Source organism: Vombatus ursinus, unplaced genomic scaffold (genome assembly GCF_900497805.2).
Source record: "Vombatus ursinus unplaced genomic scaffold, bare-nosed wombat genome assembly UNPS02011369.1, whole genome shotgun sequence".
NCBI classification, from domain to species: domain Eukaryota; kingdom Metazoa; phylum Chordata; class Mammalia; order Diprotodontia; family Vombatidae; genus Vombatus; species Vombatus ursinus.
Window position 1 is genome coordinate 6,925,824 of NW_020951147.1, and position 24,648 is coordinate 6,950,471.

The 24,648-nt window shown below is 59.7% G+C and overlaps 2 protein-coding genes across 9 annotated transcripts in view; one reads left to right on the forward strand and one right to left on the reverse strand.

The window, feature by feature from the left end:
- Positions 1-3,913: 3,913 nt before the first annotated feature.
- Positions 3,914-9,774, forward strand: RCOR2 (REST corepressor 2). Its single transcript, XM_027856215.1, has 12 exons — positions 3,914-4,490; positions 5,315-5,371; positions 5,562-5,642; positions 6,203-6,255; positions 6,374-6,535; positions 6,699-6,823; positions 7,052-7,121; positions 7,240-7,455; positions 7,994-8,071; positions 8,215-8,272; positions 8,453-8,688; positions 9,040-9,774. Exons 1-12 carry the CDS (start codon positions 4,364-4,366, stop codon positions 9,340-9,342), a joined length of 1,566 nt encoding a protein of 521 aa, XP_027712016.1. The 5' UTR covers positions 3,914-4,363; the 3' UTR covers positions 9,343-9,774.
- A 628-nt stretch (positions 9,775-10,402) lies between these two features.
- MARK2 (microtubule affinity regulating kinase 2) overlaps positions 10,403-24,648 on the reverse strand; it is a 57,594-nt gene continuing 43,348 nt past the window's right edge. For 3 of the 8 annotated variants that reach the window (XM_027856327.1, XM_027856325.1, XM_027856329.1), the window contains exons 2-19: positions 24,398-24,577; positions 24,172-24,225; positions 21,250-21,298; positions 20,657-20,722; positions 20,495-20,565; positions 20,237-20,293; positions 19,274-19,510; positions 18,901-19,020; positions 18,715-18,814; positions 18,510-18,622; positions 18,129-18,261; positions 17,863-18,041; positions 17,617-17,714; positions 16,962-17,123; positions 16,247-16,504; positions 15,346-15,372; positions 13,136-13,180; positions 10,403-12,581 (exon numbers count right to left, since the gene is read on the reverse strand). In XM_027856327.1, the coding sequence (XP_027712128.1) occupies positions 12,221-12,581; positions 13,136-13,180; positions 15,346-15,372; positions 16,247-16,504; positions 16,962-17,123; positions 17,617-17,714; positions 17,863-18,041; positions 18,129-18,261; positions 18,510-18,622; positions 18,715-18,814; positions 18,901-19,020; positions 19,274-19,510; positions 20,237-20,293; positions 20,495-20,565; positions 20,657-20,722; positions 21,250-21,298; positions 24,172-24,225; positions 24,398-24,577 (2,310 nt within the window). In that variant the 3' untranslated portion in view covers positions 10,403-12,220. The remainder of the gene's footprint in view (positions 12,582-13,135; positions 13,181-15,345; positions 15,373-16,246; positions 16,505-16,961; positions 17,124-17,616; positions 17,715-17,862; positions 18,042-18,128; positions 18,262-18,509; positions 18,623-18,714; positions 18,815-18,900; positions 19,021-19,273; positions 19,511-20,236; positions 20,294-20,494; positions 20,566-20,656; positions 20,723-21,249; positions 21,299-24,171; positions 24,226-24,397; positions 24,578-24,648) is intronic. The other 5 variants (XM_027856326.1, XM_027856330.1, XM_027856328.1 and 2 more) reach the window with 5 other exon arrangements.

Sequence of the window (24,648 nt, forward strand, 5' to 3'; positions counted from 1 at the left end):
GGAGCATTACATCGAGTAGCACAGCGCTTGGCACACAGTAGGTGCCTAATAAGTGATGGCTGGCTAACGTTATAGAGAGAAGTCAGATTTGGTATGGCAAATCAGAGTGGAGGGGCATTGTCAATCCCTTTCTAGCTAGGGAGGGGCCAGGTAAGAGGCTAAGAGGAAAGCCTCCTTGCGCCTTCCAGTCCAGGGGGTCCCCAAAGAGCCTTCATACGCCTGGAAGCAGGCAGCCTGATTTCTTGCTCAGCCCAGCTCTCTCCCTTTTTTCTGGTCTTTCCAATCCTGTGCATCTGGGGGTGGAGGCTTCAGTTCTACTTTCAGGGGCCTAGGAGAGGGAGGTGATAGAATTAAGGATGGGGGGTGAAGCTCGGTAGGGTGAGGAAAAAAAGATGGGACGAAGGGGATAACTTAATCATCTCGTTAGGACCTTCCCCCATCCCCAGTGGGGTGGGTGGTAGGTGAGGAGGGGGTGCTGTCCCTTTAAGAGCCTCAAGGCTGCAGGGAGCAGATGGCCTGTGCCTGGGGCCCCTTGTCCTTTGTGTGGCTCGGCACAAAGGAGGGGGCCAGCTGGGGGGGGGCTGCAGCAGGTGGGAAGGGGTGGAGTCTGCCTGCTTCCCTCCTCACCCTCTTCACCCTCCTCTTTCTCCTTCTCCTCCTCCGCCAGGCACCCCACCCCCAGAGACCTAGAGAGTCCATTCAGGGGACCACAGGGTGCTGCCCTCTCAGAGGCAATGCCCTCCCTCCCTGCACCCAGCCCATCTTCCTATGAGCCACATGCTCAGTTTCAGCTCCAACTCTCAGGGGAAGAATTTCCATCATTACGGAGGCCCAGGGGACCAGCAAAAGGCCAAGGTGTCCTCGCCTGCAAGGGACGACAAAAGGAGTGTCGGGGGGCAGGGAATGATGGAGGCCAAGGAGAAGGCGGGATCATCCAATACCCTGGGGTGGGGGTGGGGGTGGGGAGGAAAGTGGCCTCCAACCTAACCTGACACGGGGAGTAGAAAGGACTTGAGGTGGCTTGTGGCTGCCAGTGGGGTGACCAGAGTCCTAGGAAGCCCTGGAAGGGAGAGAGGGGCTGGGTCAGACTCACAGCTTCTAGCGGGAGGAGACACACACACACACACACACACACACACACACAAACACTAGACAAGAGCATCTAAGCCACCCAGACTGGGGAGAGGGGGGAGGGGTGGGGGTGGGGCAGAACCAGTTGCTCTTTTTCCTGGAGGAAGAAGCAGCTGCACTTTGCTCTGAGCCCTCCATCTGCCCCCACCTCATTCCCCCTCATCCATCTTCCCGCCCCCCACTACTCCCCTAACTCCTTCCTCCTTTCTTCTCCCTATAAGACCCTCTCTGGACCCCTAGGCTTGGCCTATTCTCTGTGCCAGAAAAGACCTGGTTATTCTCTGAATCCATCTCTGCGCTCTCTCTCTCTCTCTCTCTCTCTCTCTCTGTGCCCACGTGGTGGTGTGCGGATGTGGGATGACTGGGAGTCTGCCTGGTGGCCGGACATCAGGCTGGGCTGGGCTCTGCTCTGTGCGTCTGTGTGCTCCTTATGGCTGGGGAGTGGGAGGATAGGAGAAGGTCCTCCCACCTTCCTCCACCTCTGACCCATCTCCTCCCCCTCCACCCATCTCTGCTGTATGTCTGGGCATCTCTCAGGGTACACGCCCCTGGGCCTCCCTCACACTGGCCCAGTGTCCTGTAGCTTCCCTCCCCTCCAGCACACCCTGCTGGGCAGCTCCAAGAAGCCTGGCCACGGTAAGCAGAGGCTCCCAGGCTCCTGGGGTGGGTCCACCCTGGGAAATCCAGAGACCACAAAACCAGGCCACAGGACCCAGGGTGGGGCGGGGGCAGCCAGGGAAGGCCAGGGGCCAGCCTTTCTAAATTTAGGAAGCTGATTATAGTGTGGCCAGGGCCAAGGGAAGGAGCAGAGTCAGCAGCTGCCAAGTCTGGGTGCAGGGGGTTTGCCTGAATGTAGGTGTGTTGTGTGTCCATTTGTTCTGGGAGGACTGGGGGCAGGGAAGAGGGAGGGCCGTGACCCTGAAGCCTGACTGCCCAGCACGGGGGTTCTAAGGCTCGTCTGGGACCCCTCCAACGTCCCGGTGCCCGGGTGTCTTTGTGAGACCAATGCCTCTTCTGCATCTCTTGGGGAGGGGGGGGCAGGGAGGACAGGCTGGTCTCCTTCCCTGGCTCCAGCACGGAGAGGAGGACGTGGTGTTAGTCACACAATTACCCCCCCCCCCCCCCCCCCGGCTGGGTGCCCCCTTCCCCCAAGATCCCAGGATTCCAAGCTGCCAAGAATTCTCAGTAAGCAATGCAGATGGATTGGGTACGACCTTATGAACCTCCCACTATGGGCCAGGCCCAGGGTTTGGAACTGGAGGAGGAAGAGCCCCCCTCCCCCCACATTTTACAGACGAAGAAACCGAGGCCCAAAGAAGGTCCCAATTCACAAAAGGAGGGAAGGGAAGAGCTGGGACCCCCAAACTGGTGACCCCTTCAAATCGATCCATCCAAGCACTGTAGGCTAGGTGCTGGGACACAAACACAAATATGAAAGAGTACCTGCCCTCAGACAGCTTCCATTCTACAAGGGACAGATACATGTACACATCAGTGAGAGAATCCAGACCCAGTCCCAGGTCCTCAGGTCACTCCTCTGTTTTGCTGAAGGGGAAACTGAGGCCCAGAGGGGAGCAGTGGTTTGCCCAGGGTCGAGCGGGTTGGACGGCTGAGATGTGGAGCCAAGCCCTCGGACTTCCACGCTTTTTATTTACACCAGGATGTCCCCACCGGAAAGCACGCACCTTCTCATCCTTTCAGCTCCTCGGAGGCTGGGGGACCCACCTCCCACATGGCTCCCGAGGCCACATCTGCACCCAGAGATGTCCCAGAGAGATCACAGCTCCAGGGTGTCGGGAATCCCACCTTGGTCAGAGAGGTTCCTTTCTCCACAGTGGAAGGGGTGGAGAAATCCTTGGCAGGAAAGGGGCAAGGAGGAAAAAACGCCCACCCCGTCCCCTTCTCCTCCTCCCCCTTCCCCAGGGAGGGCTCTGGGCTGCAGTAGCACGTGTGCCCAATGCTTTGCGGGCGTCTGGCTCGCAGTGTCTGCGGGTGTGCGGCTGGCGGTGGTGGGGGGGCGCTGTGACCTCTTGGCCCCTCTTCTGCGCCCCCATCTCCCTCTGTCACAGAGAAGGCATGCCTCTTCCTCCCTCGCCCAAGACCTCCAGAGGCGGGGGCAGCTTCCCTTCCCTCAAGCAAAGTCGGGGTGCCTCAAGAGGGGAAAGGGGAGGAGAAGGAAAAGGGAAAAAGAAATGAACTGAGGCACTCCTCTCCCCCGGTCCTGACCCCACCTCCAGAGAAAGGTTGAGCCCTGGCCCCCAGGCCCCGCCCCCAAGCCCTGCCTCCCACCCCAGGGCCAGATGTTCAGCTGGCGGAGGCATCGGCTGGGGGAGGGGTGCTGAGGCCACAGCCGGCACTACTTCCCTGCCAGCAGCTTCATTGTGTGAGCGAGGGAGCGAGGGAGCGAGGGAGCCAGGGAGGGATGGAAGGAGGCGGCGGCGGCGGCGGCGGGAGCGGCGCCAGCGGCCGCCTTCTCCCCGGCTCCCTGCCCCTTTGCCCCCTTCTCTGAGCGCCGGCCCCCAGGGACACTCGCGTCCAGTCGGGTTCCCGTCTGCTGCCGCGCTGCCCCCGCCTGCCCGGGGAAAGGGAACAGTCTGGGAGGCTGGGGTCCTGCCCTGTTAAGCTGAGCGCGAGAGGCGAGCGGGCGGGCAGGCGGGCAGGCGGGCAGGCGGGCGGGCAGGTAGAAGTCCAGCCACCGGAGGAAGGAAGCAGGCGGTCCTCCAGGCGGACTGGCTGGAGCTCGGAGAGGGACGAAGCCCGGAGACTGGCTGCCTTTTGCTTCTGGCCCCGATTTACCTGGCTTTGACCCCAAGGTGGCGGGGGCTGGGTTCCCCCCACTCGGAGAGGGCAAAGAGCTGGAGGGCAGCCCCTTGACTTTCCAGGGCATCCTAGCCCCGCACTCAAAGGGGAAAGGGAAGCCGAGGAACGCCCGCTTGGGACCCAGGTAGCCTGGCTCCCCGGCTCCCTCTGGAGTCCTCCGGAAACTTTTTGCTGCCCTTCCCGGCGAGGGCACAACGCCCGGAGGGAAGGTTGCCTCGTCTGCCTCCTTCGCTCCCTCCCTCACTGGCTCGCTTGGTGGCTCCCCAGCAGACTGGGCCAGGGAAGGACTGGGGAGCCACTTCACCCACTGCTCTGCGTCCTCTTGGGGGCCTGTTCCTTCCTTCCTTCTCTCGCTGCCCCCCCCCCCCTTTCCCCCTAATCCTGGGCCCAGGGCGGGCGGGAAAAAGCAAGGATGCCGTCAGTGATGGAGAAGAGCAGCTCTGGTTCTGTGATCCTGTCCCGGAGTCGGGCCAAGACGGCGCCCAACGGAGGCCAGCCCCACTCAGAGGATGACAGCAGCGAGGAGGAACACTCCCACGGTGAGAGCCTGGGGCTGCAGGGGGTAGGGGGATTGGGGGGGGCGGGTTAAGGTTGCTGCTGCCGCCGCCCGCCGCCGTCCTGGGGGCGGGGAAAGAGGAAAGATCTGGGAGCCTTCAGAGCTGGCGGGGGTGGGGGGGTGGGGGGTGGTCTCGAGAGGGAGCTGAGGAGAGACACGTGGGCATCCGCCAACCCCCCCACCCCCCCACCCCCGACATATATAGAGCGCTTCCCACCTCCAGCCTCCAGTTCCCTCCCAGGACCCAGACATTCTGCCTCCTCTTTCCTGGCCTCCCAGCTTTCCCTAACCCAGACTAGAGGGGACAAAGCTCGGGAGCGCTGAGAAGAAGGGTAGCCTTCCCTCCCACCCCCACCTCCAGTGTCCTGGGAATTCGAGGTATGACCGGCCTAGCTGCCTTTCCCTCCAGGTCACATTGGAAGCCACCCCTTTTGCTCCCAGAGCTAGAACAAAGGGCTGAGGGGAGACCAGAGGACACCCAACAGTACTCTCCCCCTTCCATAATAACTCACATTTCTTGAACACTTTTAAGCTTTACAAAACGTTTTTCTCACTACCACCCTGTGGAGGGTGGTGTGGAGATCATTATCTCCATTTTGCAGATGAGAAAACTGAGGTTAAGAAGGTTACCATGACCTAGCCAAGGTTGCCCAGCCAGGCAGTGGCAGAGCCAGGCTCTCTTCATGAGACAAGCTTTCCGAGCAGGGCGCTCCGGAGTGAGGCTACGAGGAGGGGGTCAACCCATCCCTGCTCTCTTGATTTCTTTTCTGTCTGGGGGCTCACTACACTTCTGCTCTTGGTCCACAGACAGCATGATCCGAGTGGGGACGAATTACCAAGCGGTGATTCCTGAGTGCAAGCCTGGTAAGGAGGCAGGGGCCCCACGTGGCTGTGTTGGGATCAGGGGACAGTACTTGGCGGGGGAGCCTTGTGGTTGGTTGAAAGTCTTTCTCCGCTTTCCTTTCTGGTTCCCTGCCCTTCCTGTCCTTATTGCCTGCTGCTCTAAAGCCTAGCCAACCATCATCATCCATGTATCCCTTCCCTCCGCACACAGAGAGCCCAGCCCGGTACAGCAACAAGGAGCTGAAGGGGATGCTGGTGTGGTCACCGAATCACTGCGTATCAGACGCCAAGTGTGAGCTGGGGGCTGGGGCCCCTGGGTTTAGCCTGGGGGGGAGGGGGGGAGGACCCGAGTTGAGCCGAATTTCTGGGAATAGGATCATGGACTGCGATGCCTCAGTTCAGACCTATCCCCGGTAGGGGGTACTGGGTCCGAGGCCCATGTCTGGGGGCTGGGGCTGGAGCCTAGGACTCCGAGGTTCAGTCTCCTCCCTGGGCGGGAGGCCTGGATTTGTCCCCCATAGCCCACACAGGGTCTCGGGGCTAGGAAACCTTAGTTCAGATTCAATTCTGGGAAGGGGGCTAAAGGCCAGGGTCCTGCTTTGTTCTCTACATCTGGGGGGGAGGGGTGGTCATTGACTGGGATGTCTAGATTCAGACCCGTCTGTGGGAGGGGAGCCCGGGAGACCTAGGGTTTCATTCCTCCCATCTGGGAGTAGGGATGCCTGAGTTTGGACCCATGTCTAGGAAAAGGGTTTCAGACTGGGATGCCCCGACTTGTTCCCATCTCTGAAAAGGGGCTGGGTTGGGAGCTCCGGTGTCTCCTTACCAACGGACCTCTTCTTCTCTCATCAGTGGACAAGTACATTGCAATGGCCAAGGAGAAGCACGGTTATAACATTGAGCAGGTCAGTCTGGCCCCAGCCAGGGATAAAGGTGGGGGAGGCAGAGGAGAGCTCCATGGGAAGGAGGATGCTGCTACCAGTGGGCAGGTGACTAAGGGCCAGTCTCCCCATTTGGGATTAGGCCCTGGGCATGCTGCTGTGGCACAAGCATGATGTGGAGAAGTCTCTGGCAGACTTGGCCAACTTCACCCCTTTTCCGGATGAGTGGACCGTGGAGGACAAGGTGCTGTTTGAACAAGCCTTTGGCTTCCATGGAAAGTGCTTCCAGCGCATCCAGCAGATGGTATGCGCCCCTAGCCTGTGGGGGGGGTGGGGCAAGGCTCCCGGAAATCCTCCCTTCTTCCCCCAGAGCCCCACAAGCCAGATACACCATCCTTAGACCTCCACACCCCTCCTCGGTACCCTCCCATCCAGCCTCCTGCCAACCGCCAGCCCGTCTTTCACAGCTGCCAGACAAGCTCATCCCCAGTCTGGTTAAATACTACTATTCTTGGAAGAAGACTCGAAGCCGTACGAGTGTCATGGACCGCCAGGCCCGGAGGCTGGGTGGCCGAAAGGACAAGGATGATAGGTGGGGTCGAAAGGACAGGGAAGCGAGGTGGGGCTGGTGAGGACGGCGGCGGTGGTGAGGGCTTCCCCAGGGAGTGAGAGGGGAGGCCCTGAGAACAGGAGGGCAAGGCTGGGGAGGGTCCTGAGAGTGGGGGAAGGGAAGCTGAGGGCTTGGGGCTGGGGCTTGATACGTACCTTTGGGAGGGCTTTGACTAGGATCTCATCTGCTCCCCGGACCCTCTGCCAGCAGTGATGAGTTGGAAGAGGGAAGAGGAGCCACTAGTGAGGGAGAGCCAGATGCTGGGGACCCCAAGAGAGAGGTGAGGTCCAGCTGGGCTAGACCCCGTGGCCCCGAGCCCCCCACTCACAGCTCCACCCCCTTCCCCGATTCCCTGGCTGGCTCTTCCTTCACCTTGCTGTGCACAATTTCCCCAACAGCCGCCCCCCACCCGACCCCTGAACGCCCGGCCTGGCCCAGGGAAGAAGGAGGCTCAACTGTCCCAGTACCGCCACCACCCTCTTCGGACCCGGCGCCGCCCACCCAAGGGCATGTACCTGAGCCCTGAGGGCATCACAGCCGTCTCTGGCAGCCCCGACCTTGCCAGTCTCACCCTTCGGGGCTTGGACTCCCAGCTAGTCTCCCTCAAGCGCCAGGTTGGTTGGCAAGAAAGGACCCACCCTATCTCAAGAGGGTGAAGGTGGGAGGCTGGAAAGGGTTCAGCTGGCAGGAGACAGAATCCAAAGGAGAAGGGGAGAGGGAGCCCAAAGCGTGGGGGTTAGGAAGGCCTTTGGAGGGGACGGGAAATGGACTGGGTGCTATCCCTTGACGTAGGAAAAGGCTACTGGACCCCGCCCCCCCCAGGTTCAGATCCTGACTCTGGAAGTCACTTCTCCGTTTCTTCAACTGCAAACGACTATGATCCTGAGGTTTGGGTTTTCTTCTGTCTTTCCTGCAGGAGGCAGCTAGGTGGTGCTGTAGTGCATAGAGTCAGGAAGACCCGAGTTCAAATTCAGCCTCAGACACTTATAGCTTAACTGCAGTCTGCCTCAGTTTCGACAGTAAAACGGGGATGATAGCACCGCCTCTGATGGGCTGTTGGGAAGGCCCGGTGAGGTCGTTTGTGAAGTGCTCACTAGCAGAGTGTCAGATCAGACACGGGCATCTAATAAGCCACTGTTTGTTGCCTTCCAGGTACAGAGTATGAAACAGGCCAACAGCAGCCTCCGTCAAGCCCTCGAGGGCGGCATCGATCCACTCCGTCCCCCAGAGGTGAGGCCGTTGCTAGGGTTCCACAGACTTACGTGCAGGGGAACGGAGGCCCTGGACTTGTAGGAGGGACCGAGGGGCTGGCCCACAGAAGCGTAATCCCTGTTTGTTGGGTTTAAAAGCGGCTTCTTCCCTCCTCTCTCCAGGCGAATACCAAGTATAATTCCCGATGGACCACAGATGAGCAGCTTCTGGCTGTACAAGGTGAGCGGGGGATGCACGTGGGGGGCACGTGGGGGTGGAGGCGGGAAGGGACTGAGGTGGGCAGGTCACCGGTTGTGTCCCGAGATCTCTCCTTGCTCCGAGCCCCTCCCCGTTTCTGGATGAGACTAGAGACTCCCTCCCCAGAGGCTCTACCCTTTAGACCACTCTCCCTCCCCCTAGCCATCCGAAGGTACGGGAAGGACTTTGGTGCCATCGCGGAGGTGATCGGGAACAAGACGCTGACCCAGGTGAAGACCTTCTTTGTGAGTTACCGCCGGCGCTTCAACCTGGAGGAGGTGCTGCAGGAGTGGGAGGCTGAGCAGGACGGGGCTGCCGGGGCCCCGGCTCCCCCCGACGAGGCTCGCAAGGGGCTCCCGGCCCCCGCCGCCGCCGCCGCCAGTGAGGAGGAAGAAGAGGTGAGGATGGGGGCGGGGGCGGCGGGGGTTGGCAGCCCAGCTCTGGCCTTCACGGGGCGCGTGCCCTTGGACGAGGGGTCAGACTAGCTGCCAGCGATCTCGAAAGCCCGTGCTGCGGCCTGCATGTTTTAGAACCATGATTTCCTACCCAGGACAGGAAGCAGTTCTTGAGGGGTGGGGAAGTTTCAGTGTGAGGGCAGGACCTGGGTTCAAATCCCCACCCTTCCTCCTTGCTGCCTGTGATCTAGGCCAAGTCCCTTAAGCTCGGGCATCTCCTCAGGGCCCTAAGCAGGAGGGCTGGCCTCCGTACCTGTGCCCCTGGAATCCAGCCCTTGGGTTCTCTCCCTACAGGTCCAGATCACGGCAGTGTCGCGGGCAGTGGCGCCAGTGCAGCCAGCACCCCCTCCTCCCACCTCACTGTGTCAGCCACCTCCACTGCTTCGCCCCCCATTGCCTACAGCCCCTACCCTCCTCCGCCAGCCCCCTCCTCTACAGCAGGGCCGATTCCTCCAGCCGAGACTGGCTCCCAACCAACCACCCCCCCCTCTCATCCGTCCTGCCCTTGCAGCCTCTAGACATAGTACAAGGGGTGGCCCCCAGCCACCACCTGCTTTACTAGGGGGCCCCTCAGAGCCCCCACCCCCTTCACTCTGAGTCCTTACCCCCTATCCCCACCCTGGGCACCACCTGCTTCAGTGAGGACAGATGGAATGGGCACCTCAGCCCCCCACCCTGCAGCAGATGATCACGGGCCTGTGATGGGCACAACCTAAGACATGTGGGCTGCTGGCAGACGGGAAGTGAGGCCAGCATCTGGACACTGGCATTTGTAGGGGTTGGACAGCTGCTCCTCTCCCCCCCCCCCCCACCAAGTACCAGGAGCGGGACCTTTAGCTCAAGGCAGCCCCCTGGCCAACCCTGTGCCTGCTTTGTGGAGCTGCTCGAGCTCCAGACTGGAATGTTGCCTCTGGTTGAACGTTTCTCTGGGATTTTCCTCCCTCCTTCTCCCAGCCCTGTCTCTCCCTGGTAGTGGGTATGTTAGTGACTGTAGAGTAGAGCTAAATTAGGGCAGGCAGAAGGGCTTAGGAGAGAGGGGGGCTCCCTGCCTTACACTCTGAAGGCTTGGGAGCCACAGTGGTGGGAGGGGTAGGGAGTCATGGCAATAAGTGATGGGGTGGGGTGGGAAGAGAGCTATGTCAGGGAAGAGGGGAGGGGAGGGTGGGGGGGCACCAATGGGATGAGATTTGTCCCCCATGGGGTGTTGAGTAGAGGGGAGGGAACCCTCTTCCACCCACTGGTGGGGAGATCTAGCTCCTTGAACTCGGCAGGTGTGGCCTCCTCTGCTGGGACAGGGTAGCCGCAAGGACATGGCTTGGGCTCCAGGCCTGTTGTGTCTCTCTCCACCCAATGCTAGTGGGGGTGTGTGTGGGTGTGTGGGTGTGTGAGTGTGTGTGTGTAAAACAACTTCAGGCTGGAGAAAGAAAAGCCACCTGAATTTATTTTTTGTCAGTTTTTAAAATAAAACTTTTTTTAAAGCTCCCTGGGTGAGGCCCTCTCTTTCCCAGCCTCAGCACACCCTCCCCTGGGGGGAGGGGCCTGGTGGGACCCCTCAGTGGCAGCAGCAGCAGCTCCCCCTCCTCCACACCTGGTGGCTGCTCCAGGCCTAGCCCAGGCCAGTGAGAAGAAAGGAGAGGCAGCAGCCGTGGCCCAAGGCTCAGATTCCAAACATTCTCTTTATTACGTGTGTCTGATCCAGAGGAGAAACTAAGTACGGGAAGGGGGAGGGGGTTGAAAGGGCACTGTGAGGGGAGGCAGGGGGGAAGAGGGACCTGACCTTCTGGTCCCTGGGGCCCCCCCAGCCTCCCCCCAGAAGCTGAGCTGTTCCCCTCCTGGGTCCCACTGATCACCCCGGGGCGGGGGGGGCTACGAGGGAGGAGGGGTGGGGATGGAGGGGTAAAGCCCTTGGTCGGGAGCCGGAGCCCGAGCCCTCTTTTGGGACGGAAGGGAGTTTATCAAGACCCCCTTCCTGGAACCCAGAAGCTCTGCTCACTGCTGAGCCTCAGGCTGGGAGGTGGGAGGGATGTAGAAAGAGAAGTCATCATAAATCAAAAAAAAACAAAAACAAAAACAAAAACAAAAACAAAAACAAAATAAAATAATAATAATAAAAAATAAAACCCATCACAAGAAATGTACAACTCGGATGCGGGTGGGAGCAGCCTCTGTGCACGTCCCCTCCCTCCCCCACCTCATTTCTCAAGAACAGAAACAGCAGAGAAATAAATTAAGGGCTGCAGTGGTCACCACCAGCTGAGCGCCCCTGCCGCCCTTCCAGCCTCCAGTCTGGGGAAGGGCACGGGAACAACGTTCCCCCCAAGGGCAGCTCTGGACGTGCCACCCGCCTCAGCCCAGAACCTCAGGCACCCCACTTCTCCTGGGGAGATGGAGGCCAAGGGACAACAGTGTCATGAAGCAAAGCTAGAGACAGAAGCTTGAGGAGACAGGAGACTGAGAAAGGACAAGCAGAAAAATCCCGCTGCTCCAAACCTAGCTGGTGCCCAAATTAATGCCAATGGAGAGATGGGAGGAGGGGGAAAGATGTGCTTGCAGACAAGGGCCTCTCCCAGAAAGGAGAACACTCCATCCTCCCCAGCCCTAGGGACAAAGGGGGAGCAGCAGCAGCAGGCCCCACGACAACCCACTGCTGGCATCTCCCTCCCAGCTTGGCAGCCCCTGGACCCATGTTCCCTAGACATTTGGCGGGGGAGGGGGAAGCCCCCGGGGTCGACCGACCCTGTCATCAGCCTCTCGGGGGAGGAGAGTGTGGGGGAGAAAGGCTGCCCCCCTCCCCCCTAACAGCAGCTTGTGGAAAGTAAATGCCCAGCAAAGGGGGGTGGGGGGGACAGGGGGAAATGGCACCGAAAGAAGACCCCCCCCACCCCCTCCTCAGCCCAGAACAATCTCTTCCCTTGCCCACAGCACCAACCCCCCCCTCCCCCCAGTCTTAACTATGGGCACTCAATGCTAGGGGCCTGAGTCTAGAAAGGCAACCCCTGGTGGTTTATTTAGGAGAAGATGGAAGGCAGGGCAAAACCCCCAACTGGCCCGGTCAGGAGGACGAAGGGGCAGCGAATTCCCCCCTTCTCTCTCTGCGAAGAGGACGATCCAGCCTTGAGCGATTCCCAGGGGAGGAAACGCCATCGATCCAGTCTGCGCTGCCCCAGAAGGGCAGGGAGCTGTCCGCTGCATTTTTTTTTTTTGGTAATAAAAAAATTCTTGGTTTCGGTGAAATACTCTGTGCAACCGCAGTACCTGGGGGTACCCCGCCCCCACGCCCCCCTACATTCCTCGTTTCATGTTGGGGGGGTCGTGGAAGGGGGGAATGACCTTCCGTCCCCCACAAATGCGGAGGAAAAAACTGAAAAGGAAAGGGGGGGCAGGCCCAGCTGCAGCCCCGCCCCAGGGCGCACACGCCCTCGCTGGTCCTGGGGTGGGGGCACCGCAGCGGCTGGCGCGGCCCCCCGGCAGCCTGTTAGAGCTTAAGCTCGTTGGCAATCTTGGAGGCGATGTTCTTAAAGGCCATGGAGGTGCCCGATATCCGCTTGAAGCGCACGCCATTGAGGGAGAGGCGCGGCAGCTTGCACACTTCCATCTCCCACTGCACGAAGGTCTCGTGGCCCGGGGTCCCGTGCATGCACAGGAGCATGAACTTCTCCTGCAGCTCACATTGGCAGTTGTTAGCGTCCAGCACCTTCCGGATCTCCCGCATCATCTCGTTGGGCTCCATGGAGCTGGTCGTCTTCATGCTCCAGGTGAAGCGCAGAGAGCGCGGCTTGGCCTCGCGGTTCTCATCTTTGTCCTTGTCGCTGCCCCCGCCGCCCACCATGTGAGGTCTGCAGGGGCGAGAGGCGGAGGGGGTTAGGCCCGGGCACCTCAGAGGAGAATGCTCCTCGGAGCGTGAGGCAGGCACGGGGGAGGGGGGGGGAGAGGCAAGGAGGAAGGGAGGGTGGAGAAGGGAGGGCAGCTCCGAAACCTGCAGGGCCGGTCCCTCCTCCCCAATCTGGGCAGGCCCGCCAGTTCTCAAGGCACAAAAGCCTGGCCAGGCTGGAGGAGAGCCACGTTTCTATGAAAAGACCGGGAGCCACGGGGGCTGCTATTAGCCTCTCTGAACACAAAGGGGCAGCTCCCACCGGTTCAGAGAGTTTCTCACTTGGGAGGGTACCGAGGCACACAGAGACAGGCCCGTGAGCGGTAGCCCTGGTTCTGGAAGAGCCAGGCGAGGGCCCAGGGGCTGCAGCCGGGGCAGGGAAAGGGCAGAATAGGCGCCGTCGGGGAGGAGACACAGAAGGAACCAAGCGGTGGAAGGAGGAGAAGAGCAGGAGGAGGTCAGACGTCCCGAGGGGCTTGGCCCTCGGACCAGCTGCTGGCTCACAGCTCTCTCTCTCACCTGAGGGTTTCCACTCGGTCTTTGCTTTCGGGCTCATTCGGGTTCCTCAAAAAACAGAGCGAGGCAGAGTTTAGTTCGGGGCCTTCGGCCGCCGCCAGACCCAAGGTAGGGGGAGACAAGGGGGAGGCTGGACGCCGGCATGCCGGGGGACCCTGCCCCAAGCACAGGGCTCGGCCTCGAGGTCTTTGCTTGACCCCCAACAAGGCTTTTTCAACATGAATCAGAAGGAACTGTCTCTAACTTGAAGGGGCTACTTTCCCCCAGTTCCCGCGCCCCGCAGCTATCCCAGGAGCTGGAGGTGTGAAGAGACAGGGCCTGTCTATGTGTCCACACTGAGCCCCAGCCAGGGACAGAGGCTCCTGTCACGGCTGCCCACCCCCTTCCTGCCCCTCAGCTCCCTATCTCCTAGGCCCAGCAGACACCCAGGCCGCAGACATAGAGAGCTATCTGTCTGCCGAGGATCTGTCAGGGCTTCTTCCAAGAAAGACCAAGAAAAGCGACAGCAGAGAGGGAGGGAGAGCAGGCGGTTTCTACTATTTGGAGTGAGGAGGGGAGACCTGGAGCTGCCTGACTGGGGCCCGAGTGAATGTCAGTTGGCAGGGAGGATAGCGGTGATGGGAGGAAAGGACGAGGAAGCAGACACCGACCATGGCTCCCTGGGATCCCTGGGGGGAACAATCCCCATAATCCTCCCTCCCTGCCAGCCAGACCGAAAGGCCATCTGCCGAGGCGGTCTGCCGAGGCATCCCTGGGGTGCCCACGCCCTTCAGGTGCTTCTGGCCCCGCTGAGCGGCTTCTCTGGGGTGGGGACGGGGGGGGGCAAGAACAGGGCAGAGAGAGGGAGAGGCATGTGGGGGAGCACAAAGACCCACAGACACATAACAAGTAGCACACGAGAACACACCAAGAAGTGACGGAGCAAAGACAACAGGAGCACATTTGCCTGGGCCATCTGCAGGGAGGGTGAAAGGAAGGAGTCCTCACACTGGGAAGGAAAGCCACGGCTTTCTTTTCCCCAGGGCCTGGACTAATCAGAGGGCCCAGTTCCAAAGGCTGGGGGGACACATCTGAGCGTCCCTGGAAGCCTGGAGCCTCCTGAAATCTCAGGGGCACCTGCCAGGCCAGCTCATGGACCAGGGTCAGGGAGGGGTCTCTCCAGAGAGGCGGACACAGGAGGTGGACAGGGGGAAAACTCAGGCTTTCCAGCCTCCTCCCCATGACCTCTGTGCCCTCTTCCCTACACCACCTCCTGGTGTCGTGCAGGCTCTCAGAAGCTATCCAGGTGGAAGGAAACTAGAGAAATGATGTCTGAGAGTCTCCCCCAGGCCCAGGCCAGGCACGGAGGTCAGCTGTAAGGAGAGAAGGGCGAGCCGCACTTGGGCTGCTGACGCCAGCGGCCTACCAGAAGAGGGCGCTGTTGCTCCCCATACCTATCCCTCTGACCGCGCGGCATCCCCATCACCCAAAGGGGTAGGGGACCCTGGGAAGGGGGTAGGGAGGAGGTTGGCAGCACAGCCCTTTCCAGGACACAAGAGAGTGGAGGAGGGCAAAGACCAGAAGGAAAGCGGATCAGAGATGAACGGCGAAGAGCCTTCAGCCTCCTTGTCTCTGCATGCACACAGGGTCGGGAGAGAAGATAAAGCACACACCTGTGACCCAGGACCAGGGACACGGTGGGGGGGGGGTACGACCATCTTAAAGGGACCCGGTACCTGGGGGGGCCGTCCCCTTGCCTTCCCCGACCCCTCCTGAGACAAGAGCACACCTGACCATCTACGGCGGCCTCTCCTCTCAGAAAGCTCTCCCAGGGCTGCTGCTCTGTGGCCCAGACCCTGAACCTTCACAGGACCTTCCCTTAATGGCCTGCAGTCAAGGGCCAAGTGTCTCAATGTGCACCCCTGGCCCTCACGCTGGAGTAGGCCGTCCTGATCTCTCTAGAGAATGAAGAGGGACTCAGAGCGCGGAGGCCCTAGTCAGCCCCCAGCCAAGACCTTTCTTCATCCCTCCTTCTCCCAAACGTCTGCTCTGTATGGTGCTGGGGAGGGCAGGCCCGAATCGGCCAGCCAGCATCCCTTTAAGATGTCTGCTGGGAGCCAGAGGCCACACAGACTCCATTAGCAGATGGCAGAGGAAAGAGGAGCCGGGAGAGGGGAGTTAGTGACAGAGACAGGACACGGGGCACAGACACACACAGCGGGCTCAACGCCTACCTTCTGGCAAACCTGAAAGACAGATTTCTAAAAAAAAAAAACAAAACAAAAAACAAAACAAACAAAAAAGACAAAATAAAAAAGAAATAAAATAAAAAAAAACCAACAACAAGACGGTGTGTGGATAAGCAGGTAGGGAGGAGGCCCTTCTGAACCAGGTGTCCACCCTACTCTGGGGAAAGCCACTCAGCGAGACGAGATGCCCAGGGCTACTGCCCCCTCCCCACGGAGGCCCTGCGAGGGGCAGGTGCTCAGAGACATGGCATGTGTGGGCGTGTGTGACAGTGTGTGAACACAGAGGACTCAGGTGAGAAAACCCTGAGAGGAGACAGCCCTGGCTGGCAGGAAGCTCCTTCGGAGGCTCCCCCTGGCACTGCCCAGGCTGTGGCTGTGGTCGGGGCCGTGGCAGCAGGCAGGGGAGATGGCCCCGCCTCGGCCGTACTGTGACGGGCCGAGGCCCAGCCCGGGCCATGCATGGTGTGGGGAAGGGAAATCTCCGAAACAGCTGAGACCAGAGGCCAGAAGGCGGCAGAGTTCTCCCTTCCTGCCCCAGCGCCTTCGCCTCACGATTCTGCAGCTGCGTCACCAGGATATGAGTTTCCATGGGAACTCAGGAGAGAAGAGGGGGCTTTTATTTTAGCATCCAAGTTCACACTCCCAGGGAGGAGGCGGCATTGGCCATCTGCTTGGGGCTGGGAGTGATGAGGATGTGAAGGAGGAAAGGGGGTTGGGGATCATGGGAAGTCTGGGTGGTCAATGGAGGAGACAGAGGGTTCTTGGCCTGGGGTGCCCCTCAGGTCCTAATCCTGGCTTTGGTCACCTGGCCAGTGCCAGGAAGGCACCAGTGCTGAAAGCCTGGTCACCTCTGGCTTGGCACCCCCAGGCCACAGCCCCCACTCACCTGCGAACAAACTTGGAGGTGAATTTGCTGAAGATGCTGCCGGAGGCCCCCCGTCGGCCTTGGCTGTGGCCAGAAGGAGAGGCGGGTGTGACCCCATAGGGCAGATTCTGTTGATCCCGCACCTGGCGCAGCTGGCCGGCATGGAAGGTGCTTCTGCTTGACACCCCCCGAGGGAAGTTGGTCCGTTCCGGGGCTCCCCCGCTGCTGCTGATGTTGTGGGCTGAGGGGGAGGCCACAGGGACCCTCTGGGGAGCGGTACTGTGGGGAGAGGGGGAGGGTCAGAGGGCAGACGCACTCACCCAAGAACCCTTTCCACACAAGACCCACAGCACGGTGTGGTTGGGGTGATGGGAGAAGGGAGGCAGCCATTGCAAAGGGAAGGGAACCAAGGGCCATGGGGAGGAGAGATGGGATGAGGAGGAAGTGTGAGCGGCTGGGGGTGTGGAGGGGAGGAGTCACTGTAATGGACAGACTGAGGGTCCGCCCCAAGCTCCCCTGAGTAACACTGTGCTTTGTCCCTTGGACCCCTGAGAGAAGCCAAGAGAGGCCTGGGGCCGCAGTCCCTGGGAAGCCTGAGCTACCTTCATAACCCTCGGCTTCCTGCGTTGTGCCTGTGACAGGGGCGGAGCCCCTCTCTAGTTCCCACCAGGCTGACAGGGACCAAGCCGAGCCCCCCCAGGAGCAGCGTCCAGGAGGAGCAGCCCAGCACACTTGCCTGGGCCTGGGCACCTCACAATTACTGTCTGTCGGGGGCAGCCCCGAGGCCTTGTTGGGGTGCACGGAGGCCGACATGGACTTCTGGTGCTGGCGGGGCCGGGCCGCAGAGACAGCGGCGGAGGCAGAGGCCGTGGAGGCCCGGGAGCCTGGCATGGTTAGGCTAGGAGACAAAAAGCAGCCGAGATGCGCAAGGCTGGTTAGGTGGGGTAGCGACAGCAGGCCCGAAGCCTGGCCCAGGGCAGAGCAAGGGGGAGCGAAGGGATGGCAAAGGCCGTGGGGGCAGCAGGCAGAAGCCTGGGTCCGGGGACAAAGGAGGAAAGTGAAGGCCAAGGATGGCAGCTGGTGGAGCAGCCCCCGCCCCACCCCACCCAGGGTTCTTCGGAGGCCATGTCTTAACTGAGCCCAGAGCCGATGGACCTTCCTGGCCAGGCGCCCTCTGACGGAAGGGACCCAGGGGGCTCCGATCACCCCCAGCCAGTTTGTTCAGTCTGCCATCCTGGTCTCATTGCCAGGACCCAAACAGCACAGCCCTGGCCTCCGCTCTCCACAGAGCCATGTGCCAGAGTGTCAGGAGATCATCTCTGGGATGAGGAGAGAGGGAGAGAAAGCAGAGCCCAGGGGGCTGACGGGGAGGGGGCAGGGTGCGCGCTCACCTGTCCTTGCCGTTCTGGACGGAGCTCTGGCCTAAGCTGGCCCGCTCTAACAGCGGGGAGTTCCGGCTCCTGTTGGTGCTGGTGGAGAGCACGCTGTTCTGTGGGGCACAGGGGGGGAGGGAGAGAGGCAGCGGGGGTGAGCCCAATGAAGATAAAGCCCTGGTGCAGGGCGTCGTGGAGGACATCCTGCAGGCCAGAGGCCTCTCCAGAGAGGAGCAGAGGGGAGAGCAGGGGGCGGGGGCTCACCGTCGAGGGGGTGGGTGTGGTCTTCTTCCTCTCGAGGCCGGGCAGCGGGCTGGCAGGCACCTTGGCGGTGCTGCTGGCCTTCCGCCCAGACTCCCGCTCCTCTTCGGGCCGCCTGTTCTCCGCGTTGTTACTCTGAGTCTTTTTGGAGTAGGAGTTGGAGGTGGGGATGGCAGGACCAGCTGTGAGCAGAGCAGGGGGCAGCGGGTCAGGGGGAGGCAGCCTTGAGGACGGGGGGAGGCCCTCCCCCAGACCCTCCAAGCACTCACCCTGATCACTGAAGCGCCGCTGCTTGGGGTTGGCAGAGACGCTACGCTGTACCTTGTGGGACGGGGATGGGGCGCTGCTGTTGGTCAGTTCTGCTGACGGTCGCGGCTTCAGCGCGATCGTCTCGCCCTCCAGCTGCAAGCCAAGCAGAGCGCCGGGGCAAGAGGAACATGGCAAATGACAACATGGATGCACAGTCAGCCAGCCACCTCCGGGAAGGCCCAGGAAGAGAACTGGGTGGGGAGAACTAACCAGCCTGTGGCAGGCCCCAATGGGACCAGCTGACACCAGGAAGGGAGCAAGAGTGCGCGTGTGTGTTGGGGGGGGGCGGGGAGGGAGGGAGGCCACAGACACTCCAAGGGGTGAAAGCCTTGCCCACTCACCTCCGAGCTCTTGTAACCCAGGAGCAGATAGGTGGCCATCACCTCATTGTACTTCTGGCCCACCAGGGAGTCCTGGATCTCCTCCCGCGTGTAGCCCATGGAGACCATCAGCTCTGAGGGGCGGCACAAACAGCGCAGGCCTGGTGAGGCCCCCGCCCTCTGGCTGCACAGCTGCCCGAGCCCAGCCCCTTGCCTAGGCCCTCACCTGTCCGCCGGGGGTCCTTGTAATCTGGCAGCGGCTCCACGTACGGCTTCAGCTCATCTTCCTCATGCCCCACATTCATCCACCGGTCTTTCATGATTTGCTGGGGGTAAAAGCGGCAAACAAGGCTCAGGAGGCCCAGGCGCATGCCTGAAGTCCCCCACCCCCGCCAGACAGCAGCCCCCTCACCTCTAAAGTGCCCCTCTTGCTGGGATTGAGAATGAGGAACTTCTTGAGCAGGTTCTCGCAGTCTGTGGACATGTAGAACGGGATCCGGTACTTTCCCCGCAGCACCCGCTCCCGAAGCTCCTATGAGGGAAGCCGGGGGGCTCAAGGCAGAGAAGGTGCCCGCCCCTGCCCAGCCCTTCAGGAGCCCCCCGGGTGAGCCAGGAAGAGGCCGCCCACTGCAGCTCCCACGCCTTGGCAAGGAAGGGAGGGAGCCACTGGCTGGCTGGGGATGGCCAGGGGGTAAGGGCTGGGGGTGGGAGTGAGGGAGCAGCCACGTCGGAGGCCACGGAGGAGAAGGACCACAAGGATGGTTCGTGCCTGCACCTTGCCCCACCTTGAGGTTCTGGCCGTCAAAAGGCAGGGAGCCGCTGACCAGCGTGTAGAGGATGACCCCGAGGCTCCAGACGTCCACCTCGGGCCCATCATACTTCTTGCCCTGGAAGAGCTCTGGGGCAGCGTACGGGGGGCTGCCACAGAAGGTGTCCAGCTTTGTGCCAAAGGTGAACTCGTTACTGAAGCCGAAGTCGGCGATTTTAATGTTCATGTCAGCATCCAGGAGCAGGTTCTCTGCCTGGAAGGGATGGGGAGAGGCAGGAAAAAGGTCCAGGTCAGGAGAGGCCGAGAGCAGCGGGAGCCCTCCCAGACAGGGCGTGAAGCGTGAAAGGAGTAACCAATGGGGACGCAGGAAACCAGCACAAAGCAGGAGGGTTTTCAAAGAGCGTGGAGTTGAAGAAGGAGCAAAACCCAAAGGACAGTCTCCATCATGTGAAAAAGGAGCCACCTGCCAAGTCCCTGAAGACCCAAGGTCAGACGTCCCGCAGAAGAAGGGAGAAAGACCATGCCGTCCCCTCTCCTCAGAGCAGGGAGCCCACTGCCCCTCGGGCAGGTTTACTAAGCCTGTCCAAAGGGATCTTCCAAGGCCTTTCCGGGAGGGGCTGGGATGGCTTTTACAAATCAAATCTGTTGGGTGGAACCGCTGCCTCGGGGAGTGAGTAACAAAATGGAGTACACATGTCATTGCAGCTGTGTCTGCGAGGCCTCAAGGACACAGGTGGGGTGAGGGTGGAGAGCCTGGCTCCAGCTCCCAGTGCTGGGCCAGGACTGGATGGGGAGCCCTAGGTCCAACCCCTGAGGGCACAGAAAAGCGTGTCTGTCAATGTCAGGGGGCTCTGAGTCTCCTGGCCACTTCCCAAGGAGTGAGAGGCACGTGCTGGGGTCTCTGAACAAGCAGCATGGATATGAGGGTTTCAAAGGGCCAGGCAAGCCCCCAGTCCAACTGCCAGCTGAGGACTCTTACTTTCAAGTCTCTGTGCACGATGAACTTCTGGTGACAGTACTGTACGGCCGATACTATCTGGAAGGGAGAGGGGAACGTAAGGTCAGGAGCAGCTGAGGCCCAAACCATAGACTGGGCCTGGGAGGAGGAGCCAAGCTTGGCTGGTGGGCTCCAACCAGGGCAGAGTGGGGATAGCAACCCTAAGCTGCATCCATTACCCCATGACCTTCCCCTACCAAGGCTCGACCCACCATATGCCAAGGGCCCAGGAGAACCCACCTGTCGGAACTTGGCTCGGGCCTCTTTTTCCTTCATCCTCCCATGTGCTACCAGGTAGTCAAACACCTCTCCTAAAGGGAACAGGGCCAAGAAAGGTCATCACGAGCCTGGGAGAGCTCGGGGTGGCAGGTGGGGCAGAAGGAAGAGAAGGCCTACACTCACCTCCGCTGGCATACTCCATTACAAGATAAAGAGTCTTCTCTGTCTCAATCACTTCAAATAATTTAACTGCAAGACAAGAAGAGTGCAGGCTCTGGGTCTCCGAAGTAGCTGTCTGTATATCCAGCCCCAGCGTGCAGACGACACCCTGAAGAAGGGCCCCCTCCCTCCTGCCCAGATTCACAGCTAAAAAACAGCTCTTCTGTTAACAAAGTGCCTTACAGTTGACAAAGGACTTGGCAGACGGTGATGGTGAAGATTCTACAAATGAAGACACTGGAGTCCCCGGCTAGCAATGAGCTTCTTCTGATGCCCAGCCTTCTCCCCAGCAGCCCCGGCCTCTCTACGCTGCCCTGACTTGGAGGCAAGAGCTGTCATTTCAGGGTCTTTGAGTCCCTGGGAAAGTCTTTACTTGTCTGTGCCTCAGTTCCCTTATTTGTCAAATGAGGGCAATGATCTTTCTCTAGCCACCTCACGGGGCTGGGAGCAAAGAGATTTAAAAATGTGAGTTACGCTATCCCCTGGAAGATGACCTGAATTTGTGGAGACGCAGCCCTGTTGGAAGGAAAAGCAGTGCCTGGGAGCCTGGCTCTCACCTATGTTGGGATGGTTCAAAACCTTCATTATTCTTACTTCCCGGAACAGCTGGAAAATAAAATGCTGAGGGTCACTCTTATTCCACTTGTGACCTTCTGCTCCACCCCACCCCCCCAAGTGGGCCTCAGCTCCTTGTCAAGGGAAAAATAAAAAGGAGAAAAAATAGTTAGTGTACGCCCTATTCCTCCCCAGCCTTCTACTCAGCTCCGTCCTCTAGGCCAAAGCTGGACGGCCATGGCAGACACCAGGCTGGGGTTGGGGTGAAGAAAAGCAGCAGGGTGGACAGAAAGACTACCTTAGGACTCTCCCAGTGAGCTAAGCCTTCTGTCCTCCTTCCACTGCCTTCCTCACCCAGAGGCCTTGTGGCCAAAGAAGGTTGTGCTACCACCCTCCCCCTTGGGCCCAGCCCAACCCAATGAGGGCAGATATTTCCAAAGTGGGGGGTCGGGGGAAGGAAAGGGGGGGAGGAGAGGGAGAGAGAGAGAGAGAGACAGAGAAAGAGAGAGAGAGAGAGAGAAAGGGAGTTGGAGAAAGAGTCAGAGAAAAGAGAGGAGAGAGAAAAAAAGAGAAGAGACAAGGAAAGAGATAGAGAAAATGAAGAGAGGGAAAGGAAGCGAGAGGAAAGAGAGAGAAGTGAGAGGGAGAGAAAAAGGAGACAGTGAAACAGAGAGAGGAGAAGACAGAGGAGCCCGAGAGGCCCCACTGCTCACTGGCAAGCCCAGGGAGTCCCTCCTGTGACTGTGGGTGAGCAGTGTGCACTGACAGCCCAAGGCCGGTCCAGGGGCAGGGAGGGGAAGGAAATGGAAGCTCCCAAGCCCCTGAGACCCCCCAAGATTCTTTCCTCGTGCTACACCACTCTTGGCATTCTCTGGCAAGCACAGAGTCCTGGTCTGGTTAGAAGAAGCTGCTCCTATATATAGCTGATGCCAATTTTAATTAAATCCACCTGCACACACTCACGCTCGCTTTGTGAAACAAAAACGGGGGCTCTCAAACCATCCATCTCCAGGAAGAAAGCTGAGAAGGCCTAGGTCAGTTCTGCAGGGCCAGGCTCAGGGAGTGCTTCCAGGGGAGTCCCACCCAGCTGGCTCCAGGCTGAGCAGCAGGAAGGCCTCAGGACCCCCAATTCAGGGAATGGTTAACGCCTAATCCTTGAAAAGAGCTCACAGAGGGATTGCTTTTTGTGTAGGAAGCAAAGAGAGAGGGCAGCTTTTTTATGCTTTCAGGTGTCTGCCTCCAATCTGGCCTCCCTCTCCAGCTCCCCCCTCTGCTTCCAGCTGTTTCCCAGGATTCTCCTCTGGCCCTGCTGAATGAAGATCAAACCCTGGGCAAGCACTCAGAAAACAGAGCAAGGCGGGGAGCTGCCACTCTAGTGACAGGGATGGAACAGAATGCCATTCCAAAAGCCAATCCAGGGTCACCTGGGCACTCCCATCACACCTTCCCCTCTCAGGTCCTCTCAGGGACTCAACCCCAGAAAAGGCACCAAAGTGAGAGTCCTCTGGGAGTGAGGGGATCGAGGACCTCCAGAGGCTGCTAGGAACCTGTACGTCCTGCCGTGGGGGCATCCTTGTCGGAGACCATGGCTCACCAGAAAGAAGGAGGTTGAGATTCACACTGGCCTTAGTAAAGGTCACTTAACTGACTCTATCTCACTGGTGGTGAAGGCAAAGCACAGCGGGAAGTCCAACTCCTTGGCCTCCTGAGAGGTCACAAGAGGGCAGCCCAAACTTTTCTAAGGGCTAAGGCCACAAACCATGCCAGCATCTATTCTGATGACAGGCAGGAGGCTGTTGCTGTAGCCAGCCAAATACAGCCCTTCTCTTCCTCACTCCAAGAAGGCCTACTCAGAAAGCCCAAAGTAGGGACGCTAGAAAAACCCCGGGGAAGGCAGTTAACATTCTGGGATTCACGCAAAAAGAAGTCCCATTTCTTGGTTCTGGCTCCCAATGTGTCAGGTAAGCCAACACCACCATTCAGTTCTCTGACTGACACCCTTGCCTTGACCCCAGCTCTGGCGACCTTGCAATGCTGCTCGTCCTGATTCTGGGAGCTGCGGTCCCAGTCCCTTCTTCCAGATCAGAATCCAAGCCCCCTGCCCAGAAATGGACCCGGAAGAAGTGGAACAGAGCTAAGTGGCTGCATTTCGGTGGCCTGGGAAATGAGGCTACCTAGATCAGGCAGACACAGAGCCTCCCTCCCCCCTCTGCCAAGGCCCAGAGGAGAGAGTTCCCACTTTTACTGTTGCTACGACAACCAGCTACTGGCAAGCTTTTCCCTTCTGCAAATAAAAAGCTGGCTCCCTTTTCTCCTTCCCAGCAGCTTCTCAGTTTCTAGGGCCAAAATAACTACAATCTGCCTAGGGGCTCTCCCCAGTGGCGAAGGATGTCCTCTGGTCCCCAACTGCAAGGCAGGGAGAAAACAAATGCCCTGCCCCCAGGCCAGAAAAGACCCCAATGATCCCTAACACAGAGGGTCTGGAAAACCACGAGGGAGAAGGAAGGGTGCCTTCCCTAAACTCCATCTACCATCTCAGGGTTTGGACCAGAGTCGAGCTTCTAAATTTGACTATGGAGTCACTCACTCCCTCCCTATCCCTGCTCAGCCCTAGGCACTGGTTGTCAAGGAAACAGTGTCAACCATTTGCACGGGGCCTCAGAGAACTCACCCTGCACCCCCCTCAACACTGCCAGTGTCTCTGTCCTCTCAAAGTACCTGGCTCGTGCAAGGAACTGGCCATGAACGAGAGGCTGGGGTGCTAAACCAAGTCAGCCAAACAGCCCATCTAAAGCTTGAGGGGAAAAGGAGCCCGTGGGGTAGCAGTTAGCCTGAGGACACAACCAAGGCCAGGAAGGCCCACTGGGCAATGGAGAAGGCAAGCTTTTGGCAGAAAGATCAAAGAGGGGGTCTTGTCAGCTTACTTTCTGGAGGCTGGAAGAATTGAGCTGGGTCTTGTCAATGATCTTCACCGCCACCTGAAGGGAAGGAGACACAAAAGTCTTTGGCCCGAGGGCAGAACCAAGAAATCAGAACCATCCTCTTTCCCACGCCCACTTTGCTGTTCAGACCAGAAAGCAGGAACCTGATGCAGTACCATGGCCGTGGCGGTCCCCAGAGAGGCGATCACCCCCATGCTCCTTCGCTCACCTCCTTGCCAGTCAGGACGTGCCGGGCCAGCTTCACCTTAGCGAAGTTGCCTTTACCGATGGTCTTGAGGAGCCGATAATTGCCGATGTGTGGCTGTTCGTCAGCAGAAGTGGCCGAATTGCGGCCACGGAGCATGTTGGCCTTACTGCTGGGCTTGGCGTCCAGGTGTCCAAGGGCCGGCTGCAGGAAGGAGGCACAGACAGTTAGAGAGACTGAGTTGCGCTCAGCCTCTATAACCCGCTCAATCCCAG